The sequence below is a fragment of the Phyllobates terribilis genome, unplaced genomic scaffold, assembly GCF_046119375.1.
Source record: "Phyllobates terribilis strain yellow unplaced genomic scaffold, ASM4611937v1 Scaffold_5__5_contigs__length_657084704, whole genome shotgun sequence".
NCBI classification, from domain to species: domain Eukaryota; kingdom Metazoa; phylum Chordata; class Amphibia; order Anura; family Dendrobatidae; genus Phyllobates; species Phyllobates terribilis.
The window spans coordinates 568,066,465-568,092,679 of record NW_027362765.1 but is presented as its reverse complement, the minus strand read 5'-3'; the positions used below and the strand labels follow the sequence as shown (position 1 = coordinate 568,092,679).

General features: G+C 42.0%; 1 protein-coding gene across 4 annotated transcripts in view; it reads right to left on the bottom strand.

The window, feature by feature from the left end:
- The window catches only part of BMPR1A (bone morphogenetic protein receptor type 1A), a 125,379-nt gene that overhangs the window by 19,770 nt on the left and 79,394 nt on the right, over positions 1-26,215 (bottom strand). For all 4 annotated transcript variants that reach the window (XM_073685889.1, XM_073685888.1, XM_073685891.1 and 1 more), the window contains one exon: positions 23,792-23,947. In XM_073685889.1, coding sequence (XP_073541990.1) covers positions 23,792-23,876 — 85 coding nt within the window. In that variant the 5' untranslated portion in view covers positions 23,877-23,947. The remainder of the gene's footprint in view (positions 1-23,791; positions 23,948-26,215) is intronic.

Below are 26,215 nucleotides of genomic sequence, written 5' to 3'. Positions count from 1 at the left end.
ATCAAAAATATTGATGCAAGGGCTATGGTTATATGTTTAATATAACCTGAATTCTAAGAAAGTATTAATGTTGAACCGACTATAAGCAAAAAAGTGTTAGGAGCTTCACATATTCTGGCAGCTAGACAAGCAGACAGGTTTTCCAGACGTCGACCCAAAAGCCTCATTTAAATAGTCCTTTTTCCTGCTGCATGCATTTTCTGATTGGACATGGAAAGAACATAGAACCGAGTCCTGAGCTGTAAAGCAAGTGGCAGAAGCGCAGCACTCCAGGGGAGGAACGCAGCAGCCAGTCCTGTACTATAACACCACCCTGACCACATCCACTCCTCAGCGGATCACATCCACTCCTCAGCGGATCACATCCACTCCTCAGCGGATCACATCCACTCCTCAGCGGATCACATCCACTCCTCAGCGGATCACATCCACTCCTCAGCGGATCACATCCACTCCTCAGCGGATCACATCCACTCCTCAGCGGATCACATCCACTCCTCAGCGGATCACATCCACTCCTCAGCGGATCACATCCACTCCTTGGACATTAGCAGTTTTACATCGCAGATGGTTAGAAAATGAGCATCACAGCTCGGCAAAAGTGCGTGTTAAATGCAAAAAAATAAAGACTGTCATCTTCTGTTCTAATTGTCACGAGGTCAGCCAAAAGCTATAAATGGAAGATATTAGACATTCACCGTTTTTACTTTTCAACAGACTATCCCGAATACACCACATTCAGTGATGAAAGCTGGAGTCTATAAATTGTAAAGAAATATAACCAGTTGATGATAAATACAAATAAAATGTCAAAACCAAGTGTCAGTTACATTGCCCTGTCCACAGTCTGCTGACTGACAGCAAGAAGGCCTGAGGCTTATCATAGGATTCTGACCCAAGTACAAGTGATAAGGTTCATAGAACCACACTGACACGTGGCACAAGGGCGAAAAGGCCACCCTGGCTTGTAATGGCGTCAGCCCCAACAGCTAATCCAGTGGTAGAGAAACTAGAAAGGTAAAAGGGAAACAGTCAAGTCCCCATCTATTATTCTATCAGTATGGGTGTGGTGTCGCTTAAGAAAACGAGGCAAAACTGGTGAGGCAGGACGTCCATCTTTCTGCCTCACATCTTATAATCGCACCTCCCTGGGCATCATTGACAACTGTCCTACCATGCTGCTGACCACTGTAATCACACTCCCCTTACCAAACTTCTCTTCTCTCCTAGCACTGGCTGGCTCCTGACGGCGATTGTGCTTCCTCAGACCTCTGCAGACAATCACTGGCTGTAGTTGTAAAACATCGATGTAACTGACTAATTTAGGTCACATCCCTGTCCCCGGGCAATGCCCAGCATGACCATATGAGAAGTAAAAGCCTTATAGATATATGGAAGGATGTTCATTTAAGTGAGGAAACCCAGGGTTGGTGAAAGCATTGCAGTATATACATGAACTGTAAAATATAGATGTGCGTTCTCCCTAACATGCAGGACTAACTTGTAGCTCAAGCAGCAGAAGTTTGGGTTAAAATAATTTTACTGAATCCATAATATATTCTAATATTCTTTACATATGATAATACACTCTAATAAGAAGAACAGCTGGCGCAGACAAAAAAAGTTTTGACTCCAATCTAACATTGAGGTATTCTGAATTTCTCACAGAGATGCTTGTAGATAAAAAGACACATATTGGGACATGTAAAAATATAATTTGGGGACACAGAAGCAGGCCTATTACTAGATATCAATGTAACATACTGGAGTTTTCATCCTATTCTACACAGAAAACTTTTCAGCAGTCACTATCATCAGAGACAGGAATACAATGACAGATAACACCTCTACATGCTGCAGAGAACAGGATCCACCATTCATGATAGGCGAGATCACAGCTCATTTTCTTTCTTCACTCCTTTCACAATTACTTTTGTACATACAGGAATATTATATACACATATAATATATATATATATATATATATACACACACACACAGTACAGACTAAAAGTTTGGACACACCTTTTCATTTAAAGATTTTTCTGTATTTTCATGACTATGAAAATTGTACATTCACACTGAAGGCATCAAAACTATGAATTAACACATGTGGAATTACAGTGGTGGCCAAAAGTATTGGCACCCCTGCAATTCTGTCAAAAAATACTCAGTTTCTTCCTGAAAATGATTGCAATCACAAATTCTTTGGTATTATCTTCATTTAATTTGCTTGCAAGGAAAAAACACAAAAGAGAATGAAGCAAAAATCAAATCATTGATCATTTCACACAAAACTCCAAAAATGGGCCAGACAAAAGTATTGGCACCCTCAGCCTAATACTTGGTTGCACAACCTTTAGCCAAAATAACTGCAAACAACCGCTTCCGGTAACCATCAATGAGTTTCTTACAATGCTCTGCTGGAATTGAAGACCATTCTTCTTTGGCAAACTGCTCCAGGTCCCTGATATTTGAAGGGTGCCTTCCCCAAACTGCCATTTTGAGATCTCTCCACAGGTGTTCTATGAGATTCAGGTCTGGACTCATTGCTGGCCACCTTAGAAGTCTCCAGTGCTTTCTCTCAAACCATTTTATAGTGCTTTTAGAAGTGTGTTTTGGGTCATTGTCCTGCTGGAAGACCCATGACCTCTGAGGGAGACCCAGCTTTCTCACACTGGGCCCTACATTATGCTCCAAAATTTGTTGGTAGTCTTCAGACTTCATAATGCCATGCACACGGTCAAGCAGTCCAGTGCCAGAGGCAGCAAAGCAACCCTAAAACATCAGGGAACCTCCGCCATGTTTGACTGTAGGGACCGTGTTCTTTTCTTTGAATGCCTCTTTTTTTTTTCCTGTACACTCTATGTTGATGCTTTTCCTCAAAAAGCTCTACTTTTGTCTCATCTGACCAGAGAACATTCTTCCAAAACGTTTTAGGCTTTCTCAGGTAAGTTTTGGCAAACTCCAGCCTGGCTTTTCTATGTCTCAGGGTAAGAAGTGGGGTCTTCCTGGGTATCCTACCATACAGTCCCTTTTCATTCAGACGCCGATGGTTAGTAAGGGTTGACACTGTTGTACCCTCGGACTGCAGGGCAGCTTGAACTTATTTGGATGTTAGTCGAAGTTCTTTATCCACCATCAGCACAATCTTGACTTGAAATCTCTCGTCAAAGTTTCTTTTCCATCCACATCTAGGGAGGTTAGCCACAGTGCCATGGGCTTTAAACTTCTTGATGACACTGCGTACGGAAGACACAGGAACATTCAGGTCTTTGGAGATGGACTTGTAGCCTTGAGATTGCTCATGCTTCCTCACAATTTGGTTTCTCAAGTCCTCAGACAGTTCTTTGGTCTTCTTTCTTTTCTCCATGCTCAATGTGGTACACACAAGGACACAGGACAGAGGTTGAGTCAACTTTAATCCATGTTAACTGGCTGCAAGTGTGATTTAGTTATTGCCAACACCTGTTAGGTGCCACAGGTAAGTTACAGGTGCTGTTAATTACACGAATTAGAGAAGCATCACATGATTTTTCAAACAGTGCCAATACTTTTGTCCACCCTCTTTTTCAGGTTTGGTGTGGAATTGTATCAAATTTGGCTTCAGGACAATTCTTTTAGTGTTTTTTTTGCATTGAAGACAAATTAAATGAAGATAATACCAAAGAATTTGTGATTGCAATAATTTTCAGGAAGAAACTGAGTATTATCTGACAGAATTGCAGGTGTGAAACAACTGAAAATATGTCTTATATTCTAGGTTCTTCAAAGTAGCCACCTTTTGCTTTGATGACTGCTTTGCACACTCTTGGCATTCTCTTGATGAGCTTCAAGAGGTAGTCACCGGAAATGGTCTTCCGACAATCTTGAAGGAGTTCCCAGAGATGCTTAGCACTTGTTGGCCCTTTTGCCTTCACTCTGCGGTCCAGCTCACCCCAAACCATCTCGATTGGGTTCAGCTCTGGTGACTGTGGAGGCCAGGTCATCTGGCGTAGCACCTCATCACTCTCCTCCTTGGTCAAATAGCCCTTACACAGCCTGGAGGTGTGTTTGGGGTCATTGTACAATTTTCAAAGTCATGAAAATACAGAAAAATCTTTAAATGAGAAGGTGCGTCCAAACTTTTGGTCTGTACTGTATATATATATTATATATATATATATATACACACATACATACACACATACATATACATATATATATATATATATATATATATACACACATATATATATATATATATATATATATACACATACATACATACACACTGCTCTAAAAAATAAAGGGAATACTCAAATAACACATCCTAGATCTGAATGAATGAAATATTCTCATTGAATACTTTGTTCTGTACAAAGTTGAATGGGCTGACAACAAAATCACACAAAAATCATCAATGGAAATCAAATTTATTAACCAATGGAGGCCTGGATTTGGAGTCACCCCCAAAATTAAAGTGGAAAAACACACTACAGGCTGATCCAACTTTGATGTAATGTCCTTAAAACAAGTCAAAATGAGGCTCAGTATTGTGTGTGGCCTCCACGTGCCTGTATGACCTCCCTACAACGCCTGGGCATGCTCCTGATGAGGTTGCGGATGGTCTCCTGTGGGATCTCCTCCCCGACCTGGACTAAAGCATCCGCCAACTCCTGGACAGTCTGTGGTGCAACGTGACATTGGTGGATGGAGCAAGACATGATGTCCCAGATGTGCTCAATCGGATTCAGGCCTGGGGAATGGGCGGGCCCAGTCCATAGCTTCAATGCCTTCATCTTGCAGGAACTGCTGACACACTCCAGCCACATGAGGTCTGGCATTGTCCTGCATTAGGAGGAACCCTGGGCCAACCGCACCAGCATATGGTCTCACAAGGGGTCTGAGGATCTCATCTCGGTACCTAATGGCAGTCAGGCTAACTCTGGCGAGCACATGGAGAAGAAACGCCACCCCACACCATTACTGACCCACTGCCAAACCGGTCATGCTGAAGGATGTTGCAGGCAGCAGATCGCTCTCCACGGCGTCTCCCGACTCTGTCACATCTGTCACATGTGCTCAGTGTGAACCTGCTTTCATCTGTGAAGAGCACAGGGCGCCAGTGGTGACTTTGCCAATCCTGGTGTTTTGTGGCAAATGCCTAGCCTCCTGCACGGTGTTGGGCTGTGAGCACAACCCCCATCTGTGGACGTCGGGCCTCATACCACCCTCATGGAGTCGGTTTCTAGCAGTTTGTGCAGACACATGCACATTTGTGGCCTGCTGGAGGTCATTTTGCAGGGCTCTGGCAGTTGTCCTCCTGTTCCTTCTTGCACAAAGGCGGAGGTAGAGGTCCTGCTGCTGGGTTGTTGCCCTCCTACAGCCCCCTCCACGTCTCCTGGTAGCCCCTCCAGCCTCTGGACACTACGCTGACAGACACAGCAAACCTTCTTGCCACAGCTCGCATTGATGTGCCATCCTGGATGAGCTGCACTACCATAGTAACTTCTGTGGGTTGTAGAGTCCGTCTCATGCTACCACGAGTGTAAAAGAACAACCAACATTCAAAAGTGACCAAAACATCAGCCAGAAAGCATTGGTACTGAGATGTGGTCTGTGGTCTCCACCTGCAGAACCACTCCTTTATTGAGGGTGTCTTGATAATTGCCAATAATTTCCATCTCTATTCCATTTGCACAGCAGCACGTGAAATTGATTGTCAATCAGTGTTGCTTCCTAAGTGGACAGTTTGATTTCACAGAAGTTTGATTTACTTGGAGTTATATTCTGTTGTTTAAGTGTTCCCATTATTTTTTTGAGCTGTGTGTGTGTGTGTGTGTGTGTATGTGTATGTGTATGTGTATGTGTATGTGTATGTGTATGTGTATGTGTATGTGTATGTATATATATATATATATATATATATATATATATATATATATATATATATATATATATATATATATATACACACACACATTTTATTATACATGCACGCACTAGTATATGTGGGAGTATATATCAATTTGAACGGAAAATCATCTTTTGATGATACATTTCCTTTAAGAGATGTTAGTACATATTTATTAGCAGCTAGGCAAATCTAATAAAATTTTCATAGGATTATTATGGGCAAACCAAAATAATTAGGGACAATGAGTAAGTTTCAAGGTTCAGACGATACCTGACCAACAGTGATGTACCCAATGATGCTAGCAATCCTAAGAGCATATGCCAGTTATTTCATATGGCATAGGGCATGCAGATGACCACAGAGCAGGTACATATATATTACTACTGGAATACAAGATTTCACCTGCAGCGACTATTGGGGGGTGCCTGGAGCCAGACCCACAGCCATCAGACATTGGCTTGTTGTTGGGGTTCTGATACTAAACCCCATCTGATAAAATGATTTTGCTGGAGTCCATGAAGATACTTTGTATATCAAAAGCCAATAGAAATAATTAATACACAAATCTAAAATTGGAGTCAATTAGTCACAACTAAAACGTTCTCTACTAAATGCTGGGCTTGATCCTTCCTAAGGATATAAAAGACGGCATAACCTGCCACTGGAGACAAATTACCATCTCATGGCTAGACAATGTATAGACAAGCAAAAGGCTTCAGTAACACAGATCAATAAGCCTTAAAGACACAAAGACAAAGCCTTAATTTTGGAGACAAAATAAAGCACACGAAAAAAAGAGTGTGAATGACCTTATATGAAGTCATTGGCAGCTCGTAAATTACAAGTTCAAGAGCCCATCATAGGAGCCTGCTGGAAATGAAGACAGACCACACATACGAAGGGTCTATGCACACTGCGCCTAAGCTCCGATTTCATGTTTAGATAAATATGTCCATTGGGTTACACTCCGATGATGGATGCCATAAGAATGTCCTTTCTCCCATATCAGGGTGCTATGCGATCCACCTTTCCTGCCACTTCTTTGTTAATAGTACCTGCTCCCCATACTTCTGCGATGAGGTCTCATCACAAGATTGAGGGTTAAAAACACTAGGAGGAGAAGCAGGAGATCGGTGGAGGCACAGAAAAGTAGAGGAAAGGGAAGTTTTGGTTTTTTAAGCTTGAACCTTGAGGAAAGTTATGATTATTATTATTTTACATATACATGGACTAGTGGATATCTGCTGGCAATGAGAAGTAAAATCTCAATTAAAGGTTAGTTTTTGTGGATTCTGACCTCCCGATTAAACTAAAGCGGAATAATCAACAGAAAATCCACATAAAAAAATTGACATGCTTCATATTTTAATATTTATGCAGTAACAATTTGGAAGGAGGGGATTCGTTCAGATTTGACCCACTTTGCAGCTACTTTCTCACCTTGTGTTTTTTAACGTCCAAAAATCCAGATAGAAAATCCTCAAAAATTAAAGTATATGAGCACGAGCCCTAAGAATTATGGACCTTCTGCCAGAAAATGAATAAAAGGAAATGCAATTAAAAAGGTGAGGAAAGATGAAAGAGCTGGCGTGTTTGAGTTAAAAAGAACAATATACTAGAAGGCTGAGCACGTGGCAAGGAATGCTTGAGAACACGGCACACAACTTGTCTCCACATGTTTCCCCCCTTGTTTTATTGCCTCAGCAGTCACAAAGGAGTCTGAGGTCTGGCAATGTGCACTGAATCAGCCTTTTCTCCAACAGTTGCTTTTATTTCCTTTCTTGTTTTCTTAAGTGAATTCTGTGCTGCCCCACTGCCTAGCTCTAAGCTCCACAGCCAGACTGAGGGTCTGCAGAGGGCAAGAGTTAATAGCCGCCAGCCTCTCTGCTGTCAATTGTGCAGAGTTGCTCTATTCTGGTGGCTCCTACTGATGCCCACAACTGCACATAGTACTGAGCAGGGGAGGAGAGGAATCGTTACCGAGCTTGAAAACACTTTAAGGGTTTTGCAAGACTGATGATCACATTTGTACATGGGTACAGGCTGTCAACTGAGAAACAAAGGCAGCGACACACCAAAAATCTAAGCGCAACGTGTTCTATTAAAACCTAGTATTTCTATGGCTTCACAACCTTAGGGCCATGACAAAAGACAGCACAATAATGCCTTCTGTGTGCCATCAGAGCGCTGCCTCTTTTTATAATACGTAGGAGCAGCTTACAATTTTTTTTTTTTTTTTGTTAGGTGAATAAAAAAAAAATGAAAAAAAATAAATTGATTTTGTACTGGAACAAAATTGGATCCAGTATACTACTTTTCCTTGCATGCCCAAAAAAAAAAAGGAGACAAAAAAAAAGCATCTGAAAGAGGCCTTAGGCTGAACTCACAGCTTTTTTTCATCCACAAAAACCTGAGCATTTTCTTATCAGTGTGCTGGATCAGATTTTCATAAGTGTTTGGTCTGTGTAAAGAGCTTTTATCACAAAAACTGATGGATGTTTCCCAAGCTGCAGACAGTCAAAACCAAAAATATTGAGCTGGAGCATATATTGGTATTAGTGCACTGCATAGATGTGCATTTGGGAATTGTGAGCCCTCGTTCCTCCTGTACAAGTCGCTGTCACATGGTGTTCAAGATTATTGTAATTGTTCTTGTATGTATACCCCTTTTTCACATGTAAAGCGCCATGGAATAAATGGCGCTATAATAATAAATAATAATTCACACGGTGGCCACAGTATAATTAAGTACCCCATGTAATTTACATGTACTGTTTACTTACTACAGGGTATTTGATCAGTTAGTTTTTACCTTAGCTTCTAGCACACAGACGTTGGAAAATCTACTAGTATGCCATCATTGTGCTGCCCCGTTTTTTTTCTTTTCGTTTTTTATTTTTAAATAACCATTTACTTGAATTAGCAAGTTCTGTCTGCGAAACATACTAGAGTAATAATATATCGCTCCCTTTCTTTTATGCATACTATAGGTCAGGAAATAAAAAAAATATAATATATACAGCAGGTGAAATAAGTATTGAACATGTCCCCAATTTTCTAAATAAATATATTTCTAAAGGTGCTATTGATATGAAATGGTCACCAGATGTTGGTAACAACCCATCCAATCCACACCGGCAAAGACATCACACCATAGAGGTCTATAAATTTAGTTATGTGTAATAATGAGAAATCAAACAGGGAAAAAGTATTGAACACATGAAGAAAGAAGGTGCAAAAAGTCATGACACCAGCTGAAATGTACCTGTAATCAGAAAGCAATCCTGCCACTTTTGTGAAAAATGATATCCGCTGTTTCAACGGATTGCCTATAAAAAGGTGTCTCTTTACCACGGTGCCATACAAACATCACATGATGGGTAAAATCAATGAGCTGTCTCAAGACCTTCGCAACCTTATTCTTGCAAAATATATTGACAGCATTAGTTACATAAGAATTTCTAAACTACTGAAGGTTCCAGTGAGCACTGTTGGGGCGATAATCCAGAAGGGGAAAGAACATCATTTCACCATAAACTGGCCATGACCAGGTGCAAGATTTCAGACAGTATTGAAAAGAATTATCAGAAGAATTGTCCAAGAGCCAAGGACCATTAGAGAACAGAAAGACCTGAAATCAGCAGGTATAATTGTGTAAAAAAAAAAAAAAAACAGTAAGGCTATGTGCCCACGATGCAGAAATACTACAGATTTTTCCGGTGCGTTTCTGCATCTCCCTGGCAGAAAAAACGCATGCGGATTTTACATTGTTTTTCCTGCCAGGGACATGCGGATGTGAAGCATTCTTCACATGCATTTCTGCATGAGGGTTGACAAGCGCTTTCCAAGCGATTTTACCATCACTTGGAAAGTGCTTGACAACTTGGTCACACTATATAAATCCATGCAACCGGCATGGATTTATATAGTGTGACCGTAAAAGAATGGTAAAAAATAAAAAATAAATATTATACTTACCTTCTGATGGCCCCCGGTGTCCTTATCCGATCCGTCCTGGCCGGAATTGCTGCTGCGGAAACGCTTAAAATACGCATAGTGGGCACACAGCCTAAGTAATACACTCAACTTTCATGACCTATATTGCACACACACCATGCAAGGCTCCAATGATGAACAAAAAGCATGTTCAAGCACATTTAAAGCTTGCTAAACAGCATTTACACAAGCCTGTGAAATACTGGGAGAATATAGTCTGGTCATATGACACCAAACTAACTCTTTGGATGCCATAAAACACACCATGTTTGGTGGCCAAAAGGTACTGCATATCACCCCAAAAACACCATTCCAACAGTGAAGTTTGAAGGTGGGAGCATCATGGTGTGGGGCTGTTTTTGAGCATATAGCACTGGCAAACTTCATATATAATTATTATTTTTAACAATACAAATATAAAATTGCTGTGATTAAACTAACAAATTACACACTGTGGGCTTACATAATTGAAGGAAGGATGAATGGACAAATGTATAGAGACATTCTTGATAAAAATCTGCTACCCTCTACCAGGATGATAAAGATGAAAAGAGGGTGGACACTTCAGCAAGACAATGATCCCAGACACACAGCCAAGGGAACTCATTTGGTTTCAAAAAAATAAAATAAAGCTGCTAGAATGGCCCAGCCAATCAACTGAGCTGAATCCAATAAGAAATTTGTGGAAGGAATTAAAGCTCAGTTCAAATCATGAAGGTTCCGTGGTCTCCTTCTGTGAAGAGTGTTTGTGTGGAAGAATGGGCCAAAATCACATCTGAGCAACGCATGTGATTAGTTTCTCCAAACAGAAGGCATCTTGAAGCGGTCATCACCAACAAAGGCTTTTGTACGACGTATTAAATAAATTTCAGTAAGCGCGTTCAATACTTTTTGAATTTTATGTCAACAGCACCTAAATGTATTTAAAAGAGTTGTCCACTACTATTAAAAATAGCCTAAATGTGTTTTTATGCTGAATAGAAGATTCTTTCTAATTACCTCCCTCTGCTGTTTCTGCCTGTGAGTGGCGCCATCACTGGAAGCTCACAGGCATCATGTGACCCCCGGCTGCAGCCAGCTCTGACATCCGCTGTCACGTCATGATTACGGATGCAGCCGAGGGTCCCTCTTCTGCGTTCCACGGTGGCTGCTGAGTTGTGTGCAGGGTTACCCCGTGTCACAAGCAGCATTCACGGCGCTCTCTGTCTCTCCCCATTCATTGGGAAAGCATGCGGTGGATGCTGGGTGTGATGCAGGGGAATAACCCTGCCCACAACCCAGCAGCCACCGCAGGGACCCCAGCGCTGAGTCACGCCTCACTTGACGTGACATCAGCAGGGGGGGTCACGTGCTGCCTGTGAGTGGCCAGTGACAGCGCCGCTCACAGGAAGAAACAGCAGCGGGAGGTAATTAGAAAGAAGCTTCTTTTCATCATAAAAATATATTGGGCTATTTTGAATAGTAGTGGACAACCCTTTTAATTAGAAAATTGGTGACGTATTCAATACTTATTTCACCCTGTGCGTGTATATGCATGCATATATATATTACAGACCAAAAGTTTGGACACCTTCTCATTTAAAGATTTTTCTGTATTTTCATGACTATGAAAATTGTACATTCACACTGAAGGCATCAAAACTATGAATTAACACATGTGGAATTATATACTTAACAAAAACGTGTGAAACAACTGAAAATATGTCTTTATATTCTAGGTTCTTCAAAGTAGCCACCTTTTGCTTTGATGACTGCTTTGCACACTCTTGGCATTCTCTTGATGAGCTTCAAGTGGTAGTCACCGGAAATGGTCTTCCAACAATCTTGAAGGAGTTCCCAGAGATGCTTAGCACTTGTTGGCCCTTTTGCCTTCACTCTGCGGTCCAGCTCACCCCAAACCATCTCGATTGGGTTCAGGTCTGGTGACTGTGGAGGCCAGGTCATCTGGCGTAGCACCCCATCACTCTCCTTCTTGGTCAAATAGCCCTTACACAGCCTGGAGGTGTGTTTGGGGTAATTGTCCTGTTGAAAAATAAATGATGGTCCAACTAAACGCAAACCGGATGGAATAGCATGCCGCTGCAAGATGCTGTGGTAGCCATGCTGGTTCAGTATGCCTTCAATTTTGAAAAAATCCCCAACAGTGTCACCAGCAAAGCACCCCCACACCATCACACCTCCTCCTCCATGCTTCATGGTAGGAACCAGGCATGTAGAGTCCATCCGTTCACCTTTTCTGCGTCGCACAAAGACACGGTGGTTGGAACCAAAGATCTCAAATTTGGACTCATCAGACCAAAGCACAGATTTCCACTGGTCTAATGTCCATTCCTTGTGTTCTTTAGCCCAAACAAGTCTCTTCTGCTTGTTGCCTGTCCTTAGCAGTGGTTTCCTAGCAGCTATTTTACCATGAAGGCCTGCTGCACAAAGTCTCCTCTTAACAGTTGTTGTAGAGATGTGTCTGCTGCTAGAATTCTGTGTGGCATTGACCTGGTCTCTAATCTGAGCTGCTGTTAACCTACGATTTCTGAGGCTGGTGACTCGGATAAACTTATCCTCAGAAGCAGAGGTGAATCTTGGTCTTCCTTTCCTGGGGCGGTCCTCATGTGAGCCAGTTTCTTTGTAGCGCTTGATGGTTTTTGCAACTGCACTTGGGGACACTTTCAAAGTTTTCCCAATTTTTCAGACAGACTGACCTTCATTTCTTAAAGTAATGATGGCCACTTGTTTTTCTTTACTTAGAATTTGTATTATGGCAAGAAAAAAGCAGCTAACAGTCTACTCAGTAGGACTATCAGCTGTGTATCCACCAGACTTCTGCACAACACAACTGATGGTCCCAACCCCATTTATAAAGCAAGAAATCCCACTTATTAAACCTGACAGGGCACACCTGTGAAGTGAAAACCATTTCCGGTGACTACCTCTTGAAGCTCATCAAGAGAATGCCAAGAGTGTGCAAAGCAGTCATCAAAGCAAAAAGTGGCTACTTTGAAGAACCTAGAATATAAGACATATTTTCAGTTGTTCCACACTTTTTTGTTAAGTATATAATTCCACATGTGTTAATTCATAGTTTTGATGCCTTCAGTGTGAATGTACAATTTTCATAGTCATGAAAATACAGAAAAATCTTTAAATGAGAAGGTGTGTCCAAACTTTTGGTCTGTACAGCATATCTATCTATATATATATATATATATATTTTACACAAAGACAATATAAATATAATCTATAATAGAATGCTACAAGCGTCCCTCTGTCTGAAGCCTCTATAGACTGCGCAAGCGCGACACGCCTGCGCAGTCTGGCTCCAGACAGAAGAACGCATGGAGCCATTACAGGTAAGCAGAGTGTATGGCGCCGGAGATCGCGGTATGTGTAGAGATTGAACGCATACCGCGATCTCCGGCGCCATACTTACCTGACCAGGAGGAGCGTTGCTGCGGCGCCTCTCTCTTCTCGCCGCAGACCGGGGCCGGAGTGAAGGCGTTGGAGTCTGCGCATGCGCATAGCGCTATCTGGCGCCATTTTACTGAAGGCACATTTGCAGTGTGTCTTCAGCAAAATGGCGCCTGACAGCGCGGCATGGGCACGAGCACGAGCGTACTCCGGCGCTGCACTCCTCCCCTGGCAGAACAGGACACCGCAGAAACCAAAGAAAGGTGAGTATAAGTGGGTTTTTTTCGTATGTGTGTACAGCGTGAAAGGGATGAGGGGTGCCACACATACCAGGATTGGGACGTGGGGTGGGGGAGATGAGGGTGCCACACATACCAGGATTGAGGGGTGAGAGGAACACGCATACCAGGGTTGGGAGGTGAGGGGACCATGCATACCAGGATTGGAGGATGAGGGGTACCATGCATACCAGGATTCGGATGAGGAGCCATGCATACCAGGATAGGGATGAGGGGTACCATGTATATCAGGATGAGGGATGGGGTACCATGCATACCAGGACTGGGGGTGAGGGCAGCACATAACCGGATCGAGGAACAGGATTGGGGAGGACAAATACCAGGATGGGGGCAGCACATACCAATAAAAATGCTCGCCACCCGGGCGTAGAACGGGCTCAATAGCTAATATATATTAATATATATAAATATTTCTTTTCACATGGTAGTGTGCGATCAGTGAAGGACACATGACACTAACACATGCAACAAACAATTGCTTAAATTTGCATACATCCCGTCTAATTGGTGCACTGGTTGACAGTTTTACCTACAAACATTCCAGTCACCAAAATATTTGCTTGTTGCCATTAGAGGACGCTTCAGTATACAGGAAACTGTTTGCCCTATGGGCTTATTCACACTTCAGTATAAAAATACAGATGAAATAAAGCTATATATTTTTTTACTTGTTTTTACAATTTCCTTCTGTATTGTGGTCTTAGTTATCCTTTTTATGCCGTTATATTTTGTTAAGGGATTAACTGTTTTTATTGCTATCTCTTTACATTGCTAAAATACACATGAAAAGGGAACAAATAAGGACAGATGAACTGGACTAAAAAGTAATGTGTTTAGAAATTACAACTTTTGTCTTTAATAAGCCAAAATCAGTACGTGTACTAATGCATGATAAAATGCAAGTGCACATAAACATAGAAATGACTGGCAATATGCATGAAACTATTTACATGTAAAAGCCATTTTTTTTAATAAAAAAACAGATGAAAAGCTGATCCAGAGTACGGAAGTGTCACAAAGCCTCGATGCCGCTCGAATTTTAGAAGATTCCAAGACGGTTTCCTTAGTGTTATATAAAAGCACTTCCATACAGATAGTGACTGTAAAGCAGGTCACACAGACAGCAAGTGTAAGCAGTTACTAAGGAACCCAACATATACAAAAGCAAGATGAAGAATGTATTACTCCATGGACAATGTGAACTTTATAAGGAACAAGGTGAACTTAGATATTGCCGAGGAGTTCACTATTAAACTAAGGCCTTATTCAGATGTCCATTTTTAACATACATTTTCTATTCGTGTCTGATATCAATAACATTGATTATACATGAATAAACATGTTATTAAAAGGGAATCTGTCAGCAAGGTTTTACTATGTAATCTGAGAGCAGCCTGATGTAGGGGCAAAGACTAGGGTTGAGCGAGTATGTTCTGTCCGAGTATGGTTGGGCCGAGCCCCGAGTATTTATAGCTACTCGGTGATAAGGTTAAATTATTTCTTACACATTCCTCACATGTAATAAAGCTGTCAAACCGTTGCAAATCATGCACACGGGAGCGATTCAACCATATCACCGAGCAGCTGTAAATACTCGGAGCTCGGCCCGAGCATACTCGGCGAAAGGGTTAATAGAACATACCCGCTCAACACTAGCAAAGACCCTATAAATTGTCAGCAAGCTGCCAATCAGTGGTGGGGGTGGGGTTACACAGATTAGCTGGACTGGTCTGCACATTAGACCTAGTATGACCGTGATAATGCCCAGCTGATAAAACACTGATTGTATTGAAAGTACAGCACGCAGCCTAAATGACCCATCTCTAGAATCAGCCTATATTATCCTGCTCTCAGATTAAGTAGCAAAACCTGCTGATAGATTTCCTTCAACATAGCCATACATTGCACTGTGCCCACGATGCAGAAATGCTCCGGATTTTTCCTAAGGGTTTCTGCATCTCCCTGGCAGAAAAAAACGCATGCGGATTGTACATGCGGATTGTACATGCGTTTTTCCTGCCAGGGACATGCGGATGTGAAGCGTTCTTCACTTGCATTTCCGCATGCGGGTTGACAAGCGCTTTCCAGGCGATTTTAGCATCACTTGGAAAGTGCTTGACAACTTGCAACCGGCATTGATTTATATAGTGTGACCCCAAAGAATGTCAAAAAATAAATCTATACTTACCTTCCGATGGCCCCCGCAGTCTTGATTCGATCCGTCCCGGCTGCCGGCAGATCACGGTACACTGAAGAACCTGCCGACGTCAGCATCGCATGACCCATCACATGACAATGACGTCAGCGCAGGTCCTTCAGTCCACCGCGAACTGCCGGCAATTGAAGACAAGAGCACCGGGGGCCATCAGAAAGTAAATATAATATTTATTTTTTATTTTTACAGTTTTCTATGGTACCCAGGTCCGGAGGAGAGTCTCCTGTCCTCCACACCCGGGTACCATCCGCACATTAGAACGCATGGAATACGCATCTACATATCCAGTGATGCGCAATCCATGCGATCTAATGCAAGTCAATGGTGGCGAAAACGCAGCACTTCCGCAAAATAATTGGTAGTGCTGTGTTTTTCCGCAATGATAATCCGCAGCGGAAATTTCCGCAGCATGTGCACAGCACATGCGGATTATCATTGGGGACCATGGCAGGCCTTCTACCATGCGTTTTTGCCGATGCAGAAACGCTTAAACGCATAGTGGGCACACAGCCTGAAGGAGAAGCTTTGCAATTTTCTTTAGGTTGTGAAAATCACAGATGGTAAAAACTGACACAATGACCAAACACTGATGAAACTAGGATTAAAAACGTTGGGGACACTTGTACAATTTTTTGCATATATGAAAAATTGCAGACATTTGAGTGAGGCCCAATAAAGGTATTTTCCAAAGCTTTCATATTGGTGGCACATCACCCCCCACTGTTATGCTGATTAAAGATGGGACAGCTCCCTCCAATGTTTACAAGACTCACTTCTTAAAGGGGTTTTCCCATGAACAAAAGTTCATTTTAAAAATTGTCTGTGTCTGATCTTGTACAGAACACTGTCTGATCATACCACAGTTCCTGGGCAGGGGGGAAGCAAGAGTATACAGACAGTGCAACAGGGGATCACAGAGGATTCATTTTGTGAGGTAAAATATTGTTTAAAAACAGGCGGTGAAATGTTTTACCTCACAAAATGACTCCTCTGTGATCCTGTGCTGTAATGTCTGTATTGTCTTTGGCTTCCTCCCCTGCCCAGGAGCTGTGGTATGTTCCCTACACGGTCAGACACAGAATTTTTAGTGAGCCCACGGTCCAGATTTAATGCGTTTCTGTGGCACCATTTCCGCCACGAAAACACATTACAAACGCATGATACGTTGTCTGCCATGTTCCCCAATGATAATCCGCATGTGCTGTGCACATGCTGCGGAAATTTCCGCTGTGGATCATCATTGCTGAAAAATCCGCAGCACAACCAATTATTTTTGCGGAATCGCGGCATAAATTGCCGCCATTGACTTGCATTGAAATGCATAACATTCGCATGTATACATGTGCACATGCGGATGTTATGCGGTTCAATGTACGGTTGGTACCCGGGTCTGGAGAAGAGGAGACTCTCATCCAGACCTGGGTACCATTAGTAAAAAAAAATTAAAATATTAAAAATAAAAAAATACATTATACTTACCTCTCCAGTGTCCTCCGGTCTCCTCGGCGTCCAGCGGTGGTGTAATAGGACCTGCGGTGACGTCATTTAGTCATGTGACAGGTCATGCGACCACCTACATCAGCAGTCGCGTGACCTGTCACATGACTAAATGACGTCACCGCAGGTCCTTTTACACCACCGCTGGACGCAGAGGACACAGGATGCACCGGAGAGGAAATGCATGCAAAAACACTAAAAAAAATGCACACTTCTCCCCGGCAGAAAGAATGCATGTGAAATCAGCATGCATTTTTTCTGCCAAGGATCTGCACTGTGGGCACATAGCCTTAAAATGAACTTTTGTTTGTCTGAAAACCCCTTTAAAATGACACTTCAAGACAAAAAACACCAGTTACCAAAAGAGTCATCTGCTTGAAAAACCTGCCAGGCTCGCCAGAGTTTAAGAGACTTTGTGTGCACATACCCATCAGAAAATGACCTATTATTTTAATCAGATTTTTGTGTTACATTAATTTTTCTCCCCATAACATGATCTTCATTTAACAAACAAAATTCGTAATCTTGCAGTTTTCACACTGGCTACTGGGCCTGTTTATGGACTCATAATTATCATTTTTTCTGGAAGAGTTTTCAGCAGGCTCCTTAACATCAGAGGCAGGAGGATTACAATGGCAGTCACAACTCCATACACCGCTCATAACACGGGATCCACTACTAGATTAGGAGATATCACAGCTGACCTTGCTGCCCCTCTCTTTACAATAACCTTTGCACGTGTCCATTTAATGCTCCACTATAAAACATAGGGTCAGAGTCTGTTCACTGTGGCTACGCACGTGTTTCCTGAAGCTGCAGGAAGTCAGAGTCTAAAAAAGCCCAAGTGGCCAGTGTGAAAATTATAGGATTCCTAATTTATTTTTAATACAGATTGTGATATAGGGAGAAAAATGTAAATTTAAAATAAAATACATCAATGCAAAAATATGATTTAAATAGGTCATTTTCTGATGATAGCTTCCCTTTAAGATGTCCATATCCTTTAAGTAAGAGAAATTCGTCCGACAGCCATATCTGCTGACTGTCCCGCACATAGGAACACTCAGCTGAGCATTCATGTGTTTTCTAAGCAAAGAGCGGAGTAAACCACTGCCAGACACCATTGTGGCACCTCGGAGAACAGAAAAATGAAAAATAAGGCAGGAAATTAAATCCAAACTGCCTAACCCTCATCTCCCGTGACATATGTAAGGAGAGGCATGAGACCTCCATAGAAAATATGAAAAAAAAAACAAAGCAAGGGCGATCCACATACAAAAGTCGGTGGAGGAGAAGGAATAAAGACTTGCTGGAGAAGCACATCTGCTTAGGCTGTGCAAATCGCAAGCACAACACTGCATGAAGCTTGGACGGTAACGGGACGTGGTAGCTGCTCCACCCGCTGACCTGATGGAGGTCAGGCACAAATTACAGTGAGGAAAGGTGAGGAGAAAGTCCAGAGAACTATGTATCCAAGGAGATCTAGAAAGGAAGGCTTTATTGACTGTGTTTCGGAGTTGTTCCAACTCCTTAAACAGGTACCAAAACGAAGGAGTTGGAAAAACTCTGAAACACATCGTTAATGAAGCCTTCCTTTCTATACCTTCCTGGTTACATCGTTTTGTGGACTCTGCAGCACCCAACATTATTGCATTTTTTCCTCGCCTTCCCCATACAAACTATGGCCGTTTACAATGGCAGGTTTCAGATTAGTCATTTGGTGCTTGTTTGCTGGTATATTTACACAGGCCGATGAATAAAGATGACAGAACAATCACAACCTGTTTACACGGGAAGATGTGCTGCAGATACCGGTATAGAAATCGAATCACTGACATAAGAGTGTAGCTCATCCGTCGGGTATTTGCCGACTTTAAGGCTGTGTGCCCACTATGCGTTTTTCAAGCGTTTTTGATGCGGAATTTCCGCAGCGTAAACACTTGCAGAACGCTTGGTAATACGTGCCCCATGGTCCCCCAATGAATATCTGCATGTTCTGTGCCCATGCTGCGGAATTTTCCGCAGAGCATTTTCCTTGCACAAAAATTTCTGCATGCGGATTTGAGGTCCCAATGCATTTGAAAAACTTAAGTCAAATCCGCATGTAAAAACGCTGCAAAAAATGCTGCAAAACCGCGTGTAAAATCCGCAAGCGTTTTTTGACTGCCAAGAACATGCAGAAACGCTGCAGAAATTTTCTGCATCGTGGGCACATACCCTAACACTCAAGGGTATTTTAGGAGCAGCGAATTTGAAATCGGCACATGTGAGAACCCAGCCTTGACGTCATCTGACTGAACGGCTTATCCTTAATGAAACATGGCTAGCTGCATTATAGTTTGGGCCGCTTACATTCTCACAATTAACTAAGCAATTATCACCCATTTCCAATAAAGCAAAGTTATGACCCAATTAAAACCATGTGTTACGAGTGCAGTTTCATTTCGCACAAGCCTCTTCTTTGACAAGCTTTTCTGTCCAGTGCCATGTTTCTACTAACATAATACACATCTTGGAGGCAGCAGCAATTTAGGAGTGCGACTTTACAAGGGCTTCCAAATGTCGGGGAGAAAAGAGCATGAAGCTAATCATTTTATTTGTGTGTCACAGGTGAAGTACAGGACTAAAAAAATAAACCATATTTTAAAGTCGAACAAGTGTGCATTTATATTCGTCAAGGTGATAAACTGAACTTTCCTTTGGGTCTGATTTGCTTGGCGCCATTGGAAGAACACTTTATTTTCGTAGTATAAGCTTGAAATGAGACACTCCTGGACCCCTTCACCAAGTGCCATTGAAAACATATGACTGGCAAAGTGACAGGACTGAAAACCAGAAGACATCCTGAAAGAGCCAGAGCTCAGTGGAATTTTGTAGACATTTAGGATGTAAACTAGCCTTAAAGGGAATGCGTCATCAGAAAATGACCTATGGTTTAAAATCAGGTTTTTGCGTTAAATGTATTTTTGTTTTAATTTGGCAGCGTTTAGTTTTGTATATATCTCACAATCTGTTTATAAAAAAAATAAAAAAATAAATAAAAAATGGAAATGTCACTTTGTGACCTGCTCCAGTGGTTGCTGGAGTGAGCCTGAGGTCACTTTTCAATGCAAGTCTATGAAAGCCTCGTTCTGGCTCTCAGACTTGCATTGAGAGCTTGTGATGCAACCTCTGACTTCCGACCAGTCAAAAGTTGCGGTTGCAAGACGGTGCAGTGGAACCAGAGCGGTGTCGAAAGACGGTGAAGATGCCGTAGTGCAAGTATTAGACTGGGGGCAAGGACCTCACATTAGAAGCACCACTCCATCGCTGAGAAAAAAAAAAAAAACATGCTGGAGTGGTGCTTTAACATTCTACTGTTTCAGGAAACAACACATGTAAATAGCCACAATGGTTGGCTCCCAAGCTATCTTTTGTATTGAAGATTAGCAAGTGCAAAGGTCATTCATTGTGAAGGTAGGGGGAAGCAGGGTCAGCTGTGACATCACCTTTTGTGAATGGTGGACACTATCATCTGTGTATAGAGGTGCCACCTGTTGTAAACCTGCCTCTGATAGTATTTAGCCTTGCTGTAAAACTCATCCTGAAAGAACATGAAGTACAAGTCTAAAAATGCCCCAGTTGCCAGTGTGAAAATTGCAAGATTACAAATAATGTTTGTCTTTGATTTTTAGAAAAATATGAAAAAAAACCTTTTAAAGGAAATATATGTAACACAAAAGCATGATAGGTAAATTTCTGATAGTCGGTCTTTAAAAGGGGTTGCCAGTCAACCCAAATCAGCTTGGTGTGGCTACGACACCTGTCACCCCACTCACAATGCTCTGCCGTTCTTGGTGCCATCAGGTGCTGGATGGAAACACTTTGAACAGAGCTAAAAAGCACAGCTACATCCAATGTAGGGGCTGCTGCCAGGGAATGCACAAGAGCCATCAGAACAATACCGCAGTACCCCGCAGATGCTGCTACCAACTGATTGGAGCTGTACCTTAAACAACTACTCAGCACAGGGTTTTCATCCAGACTGTAGTTGGCATCTGCCTCAAGTGTATCCCAAGAAAACTGCATAATGCTATACAAATACATGACCTGTCAGTCTACTATTGCAATCAGAAATATCATCCTTACTTTTATGGATCCCTACTATAATATGCTATGGTTTTTCTGTTTTCAACTCAATTTATCACAAATTTTATTTTGCAAGCTGGAAGCATCAGATTTATAGGATATGTCAATAGTGGCAAAGAAAACGGAGATATTTCACTTCATTTAATGCGGAAAGAATTTATGATGGGAATTCACATAACATGTCATTGACTGATGCACTGAACTGTCATGAACTACAATAATTTCAGGGAACGGCATATGGGAATTTAATACGCAATTGGAAATAAATGCTTACGGCGGACAAGGGAAATGGAGGCTTAAATACTAGTACCAGATTAAAGGGGTATTCCTCTCTCATTTGTATAATATATAAATGTAACAGTTTTTGCTTACAAGCTGCAGTGGTGATGTTACAATTAAAGGTACATGTGACTTAAAGTAGCCCTTAATTGGGCTCAGTGGCTGTGCAGTCAACGTCGTCAGAGCTGTGGAGCTCAGCGACTGGCTGCAGCGGTGATCTGTGCAGTAGTTGTGATGTCACCACTGCAACCTATAAACACAGGCTAGTGCAGTTGCGGAGAAGCATGGCTGGAGCAGCAGGGGGTGAGTAATAACTTATTATTTTAGGCTAATACAAGCAGATAATCCAAAGTAACCAATTCCCAGAAAACCTCTTTATTACCAGTTTCAGGCAAGTGTACAACAGGCGCATTTGTGCCTTTAAGATGGGTGTAAAATCTAGCTCGATTCTGGATATTAGACCCGAGTCTAGGCTAGGGCACGTGCTGGTAAATACATGCCAGTAATACGGTCATATGAACATGTATGCAGTTACCATGCTCCTGGTGATTCTGCCCTCTAACCTGTGTGTGAGGGGTTGGGGAAATAACACTGGACTACATACACAGATTAAACCTTAAAATGTTTTGTACTGTTTCATAGATCTTATTTTTCAACTGTAGAAAAAAAACAAAAACAAAAAACACAGGGATTCTATACTTCTATACTTTCCCATTAGGAGCACCCGAGGCATGTGAAGCCATGAGCAGATTAAGGAACGAGTGCAAGGTCACAAAGCTTCAAAGATATGAAACGCATCAAGCTGGGCATTATCGGACTGAATGAGGTCAACAAAGTCTATATAATTTGGAAACCATGATGAGGAAAGGCAAAGCTGGCATCTCTCAGGACAGGCCACTAATATGTATGAGGACAGGCCAGCTTATGTTTCCTGCACAGTTCCATCTAAACACTACAATTTTAAAGATTAAAAAATGATGCCTCAAAAGTAGTTTTGCACTGACAGCGATCATCCAGGTGAAGTGAGCACCGATTATTACATTACAATAGCTGTTGTCAAGGGTGCAGCAAGAGAGCGGTCAGCTCTAGAAGAGGACAAGTTGCGAGCAGGAAAAGGGAGGAAGTGGCAGGTTCTAAGTGACGGACATGGGCCAGATGGTGATGGTTTGGTGACTCGGTAAGATCATCTCAAGAACGGCAGATTTTGTGGAGAGTTCCTGATACGCACAGGTGATAGGGTCATGGGCGCCTGAGGCTCACCAACATGTGCAATCCCACAGAAGAACATGCTTCTGATAAAGTATAAGGGAACCGGTAACATCCTGCATATATGAAGTTTTATTTTCCCTGCAGCCGCTTTCTTTCACTTATTGGGGCGCTACAGAGAGCAGTTATAGTCACTGTTCATTATAGTGTGATCACTCTCTTACATGGCAGCCTGCTATGCATACTCATGCTACAGAGCGGACTGTCAATCAAAATACAGGGGAGTGAATACAGCAGCACTCACTGAATAGCGAGTGATGACTAACAGCTTCCTGCACCGCCCCAATGACTGGAAGAGAGCAGATGCAGGGAGAATAAATCTTTATTTTCTCCCAGTAGCTGCTGATCCAGTTCGCTTCCTAAGCTTTTAAAGAGAACAGTCCATACCATTTCAGAATGGTAAACCGCGGTTGTGGAACGTACTAAAATGTAGTTTGTATTTTTTTAACTTACTCCTCTCCATTGCAGAGCTATTAGCAGTCAAAGTGTTCAGCACCTAATCAGTCAAGCCCAAGTGGGTATTATCAAGAGTTCTTCCCATGCATAAGTTTGACCAATAAAATAGGCAGCAAAAATGGGGAAAAAACAACATGCCTTCAACACTAGCTTAGAGCAGGCTTCTCATAATGAGACATGTTATGACAGACAGCCTGGACTCAACAGGTTCCCTATAAGGTTGGCTATTAAAGAATGGTGTTCGAATACATAATGCACAGCAGTTTGCTAGATATGAGGCCATGAGCCCACATACCTATTAGAGTGCCCATAATGCACCAGTGTTAGGGAATGACAAGAGACATGATCACTCACCTTGACTGTGAACTGCTAATAAAATACACATGAGCACAGCGGCCATCACACGCTCTGTCATTTTGATGTTCGTTAATGACAGCATTACATCAAGTCGGAGAAGCCTGAGAAGAGGAGATATGTGCAATGTCCTCAAATGTTTCTTTGGTAGCGATCCTGTAAATGAAACAGAAAAATGAACGACTCAGGGTGATAAATCTATTTCTATCTTAATTTTCACAAAGATCTAATAATTCATAATCTGATACATGGATTATGGAGCCCTATCTGCTGGTCCCTAAACCGGAAAACCACCACATTAATATAGTTTTATGGAAACATTTAATAAAAGCGGTGTCAAAAGCGATTGAAATAAACACAAGTCTAAAAGGGGTTGCAACTACTCAGGACTTTTTCTTAAAATGCTATATTCCTCTACGAAAAATAAAACTTTACAGTGGAAAACCCCCGTAAGTCCAATGGGTGGTTCTTAATTCTAGGACCATCCTCTGGACCCATTCTTCAGATGCAGACAATGAAACCATTTTATTACAAATTATACCGGATCTTTTCCTGCTGTTTATAGCGCTGCCTGCACATAGGGAACCTCGGCCCATCGCTATACTGATACAGAGTTAAGGTTTATAGATTTTAGCTGCAAAATGTAATCATGCTATAAAAAAATAGGAGGCAAAATTTACTTTGTGAAAAATTCAGTTTTTATCATTTTCATTACTGGAGCTAAAAAGAAAAAAAGTTCGACATTTCAGGTGGAGGGCACAACTAGACCTAAAAAAAAACAAAAATTGTGGCACAACTCACACACCTAAACAGTTAAAGCAGACAAAGGAGATTTGTGTTCAGATGAATGAAAAGCAAAATTTTGGCTTTCATTTGGCCTCTTGTTTCGGTGAGCTTGACCTGCATGACCCTGTCAGCCTGGCGCTATTCCTGAATGGAATAATTTGTATTTGTTCAAGGATGTGCCTCAATTACGGTTGGTGGCTGCCTCCACCATAAATAACTCAATCTGTCTGTTCATCAAAACCTAAGAACTTTTCTTTTTAATTGGGGCTCTGGAGCTATTTAACACACAGGCAAATTAGTGGTGGAGCAAAAGGATTCCTGTCATTTCCAATTTCGCTGGGTAAGGGGCACGCAGCCTTCGACCTGTGGCCTACTTTTCACACATCTGTGACTTCTCAGTAATTAGGAAACAAAAAGGATTCATCACCACAAGGGAAGGGAGACAGGCTAACAACAGGGGGGAACCGTATTAAAATAAAAAAAGACTGCAAAATGATCATGTGCCACAAGATAGGCTACAACATGCAATGTCCTTGGCACCTGCAGTACAGAGATATCCTGAGGTTTGGGGGGTCACCACGCAGATAAGAAATTCTGCAGGCTTAGCATCGCCCTAAGTTTAGTTTGCCTATCTACAATCTAAAATGTAGATTTTTCAGGCTCTGACAAATTATGCCATGTGCATATGGACAAACGCCACCATCCATCAAGGAAAGCAAGCATCGGATGGACTGCATTAAGAACTGTACAATCTTTTCCTTGTGAATAAGGCGGCTCTTGTAGGTCTGGCAGTTTTTTGGTTTTTTCCCACTCCCCAAACTGAAACACATTTTTAGGAAGTATATGGGGATGATCGCTATTCCTCCCTTATGATTTTTCAGGGATTTGTCCAAGCTAATAAAATTGATCTTCGATAAGGCTCTATACTAAATGTGTTTACCTGTATCATACTATTGTGGCCTCTCATTGGAATAGGCCACCAATATCAGGTCGGTGGGAGTCCATCTCTTGCCACCCCAGGGGAGTAACTGATTGGAGGTGTTCTCTATTCAGCAGAGGTGGTACAGGGCATTAAAGTGAATGGGACAATGCTGTAATGCCCTCCTCTATTGCTACAAAGCAGACACTATGCAAGCAGAGAAAGCAATATAATCAATAAAGAGGCCACGAGGCTCACATCAGGAGCTGATCGGCATGGGGGGCAAGAAACAAACACCTACCAACCGAATAATGATAGCTGAGCTATGATGGGGATCTGCTTTAGCTTGGGACACAGACACAAGACCACTGGTTGTAATAGACACTTTCGTACCACTGAGGTCACCAATGGTTGTGGTTGTTACATTGTTACCCAGTTCCAACAAAGTGCAACTTAGACAGAAGGCTCAGAAAACAGGAGTAACAAGTGACTAGAAATGAGATCTAAAGGGGGAAGGTTTCTCCTTGTGGAGAGTGACATATCGGTGTAAGGAGACTTACAGTGCTGTTCACCATTATTGGCATCCCTTCATTTTTTTCATAAAGTGTACAATATCTTCAGAAATAAATGGAAAATGTACCAAAGTTATATCCTCAGGATTTTTTAATTACTTTTCCAAAGTAATACAATAAAATACTGTTTTTCAACTTCCATGTTGC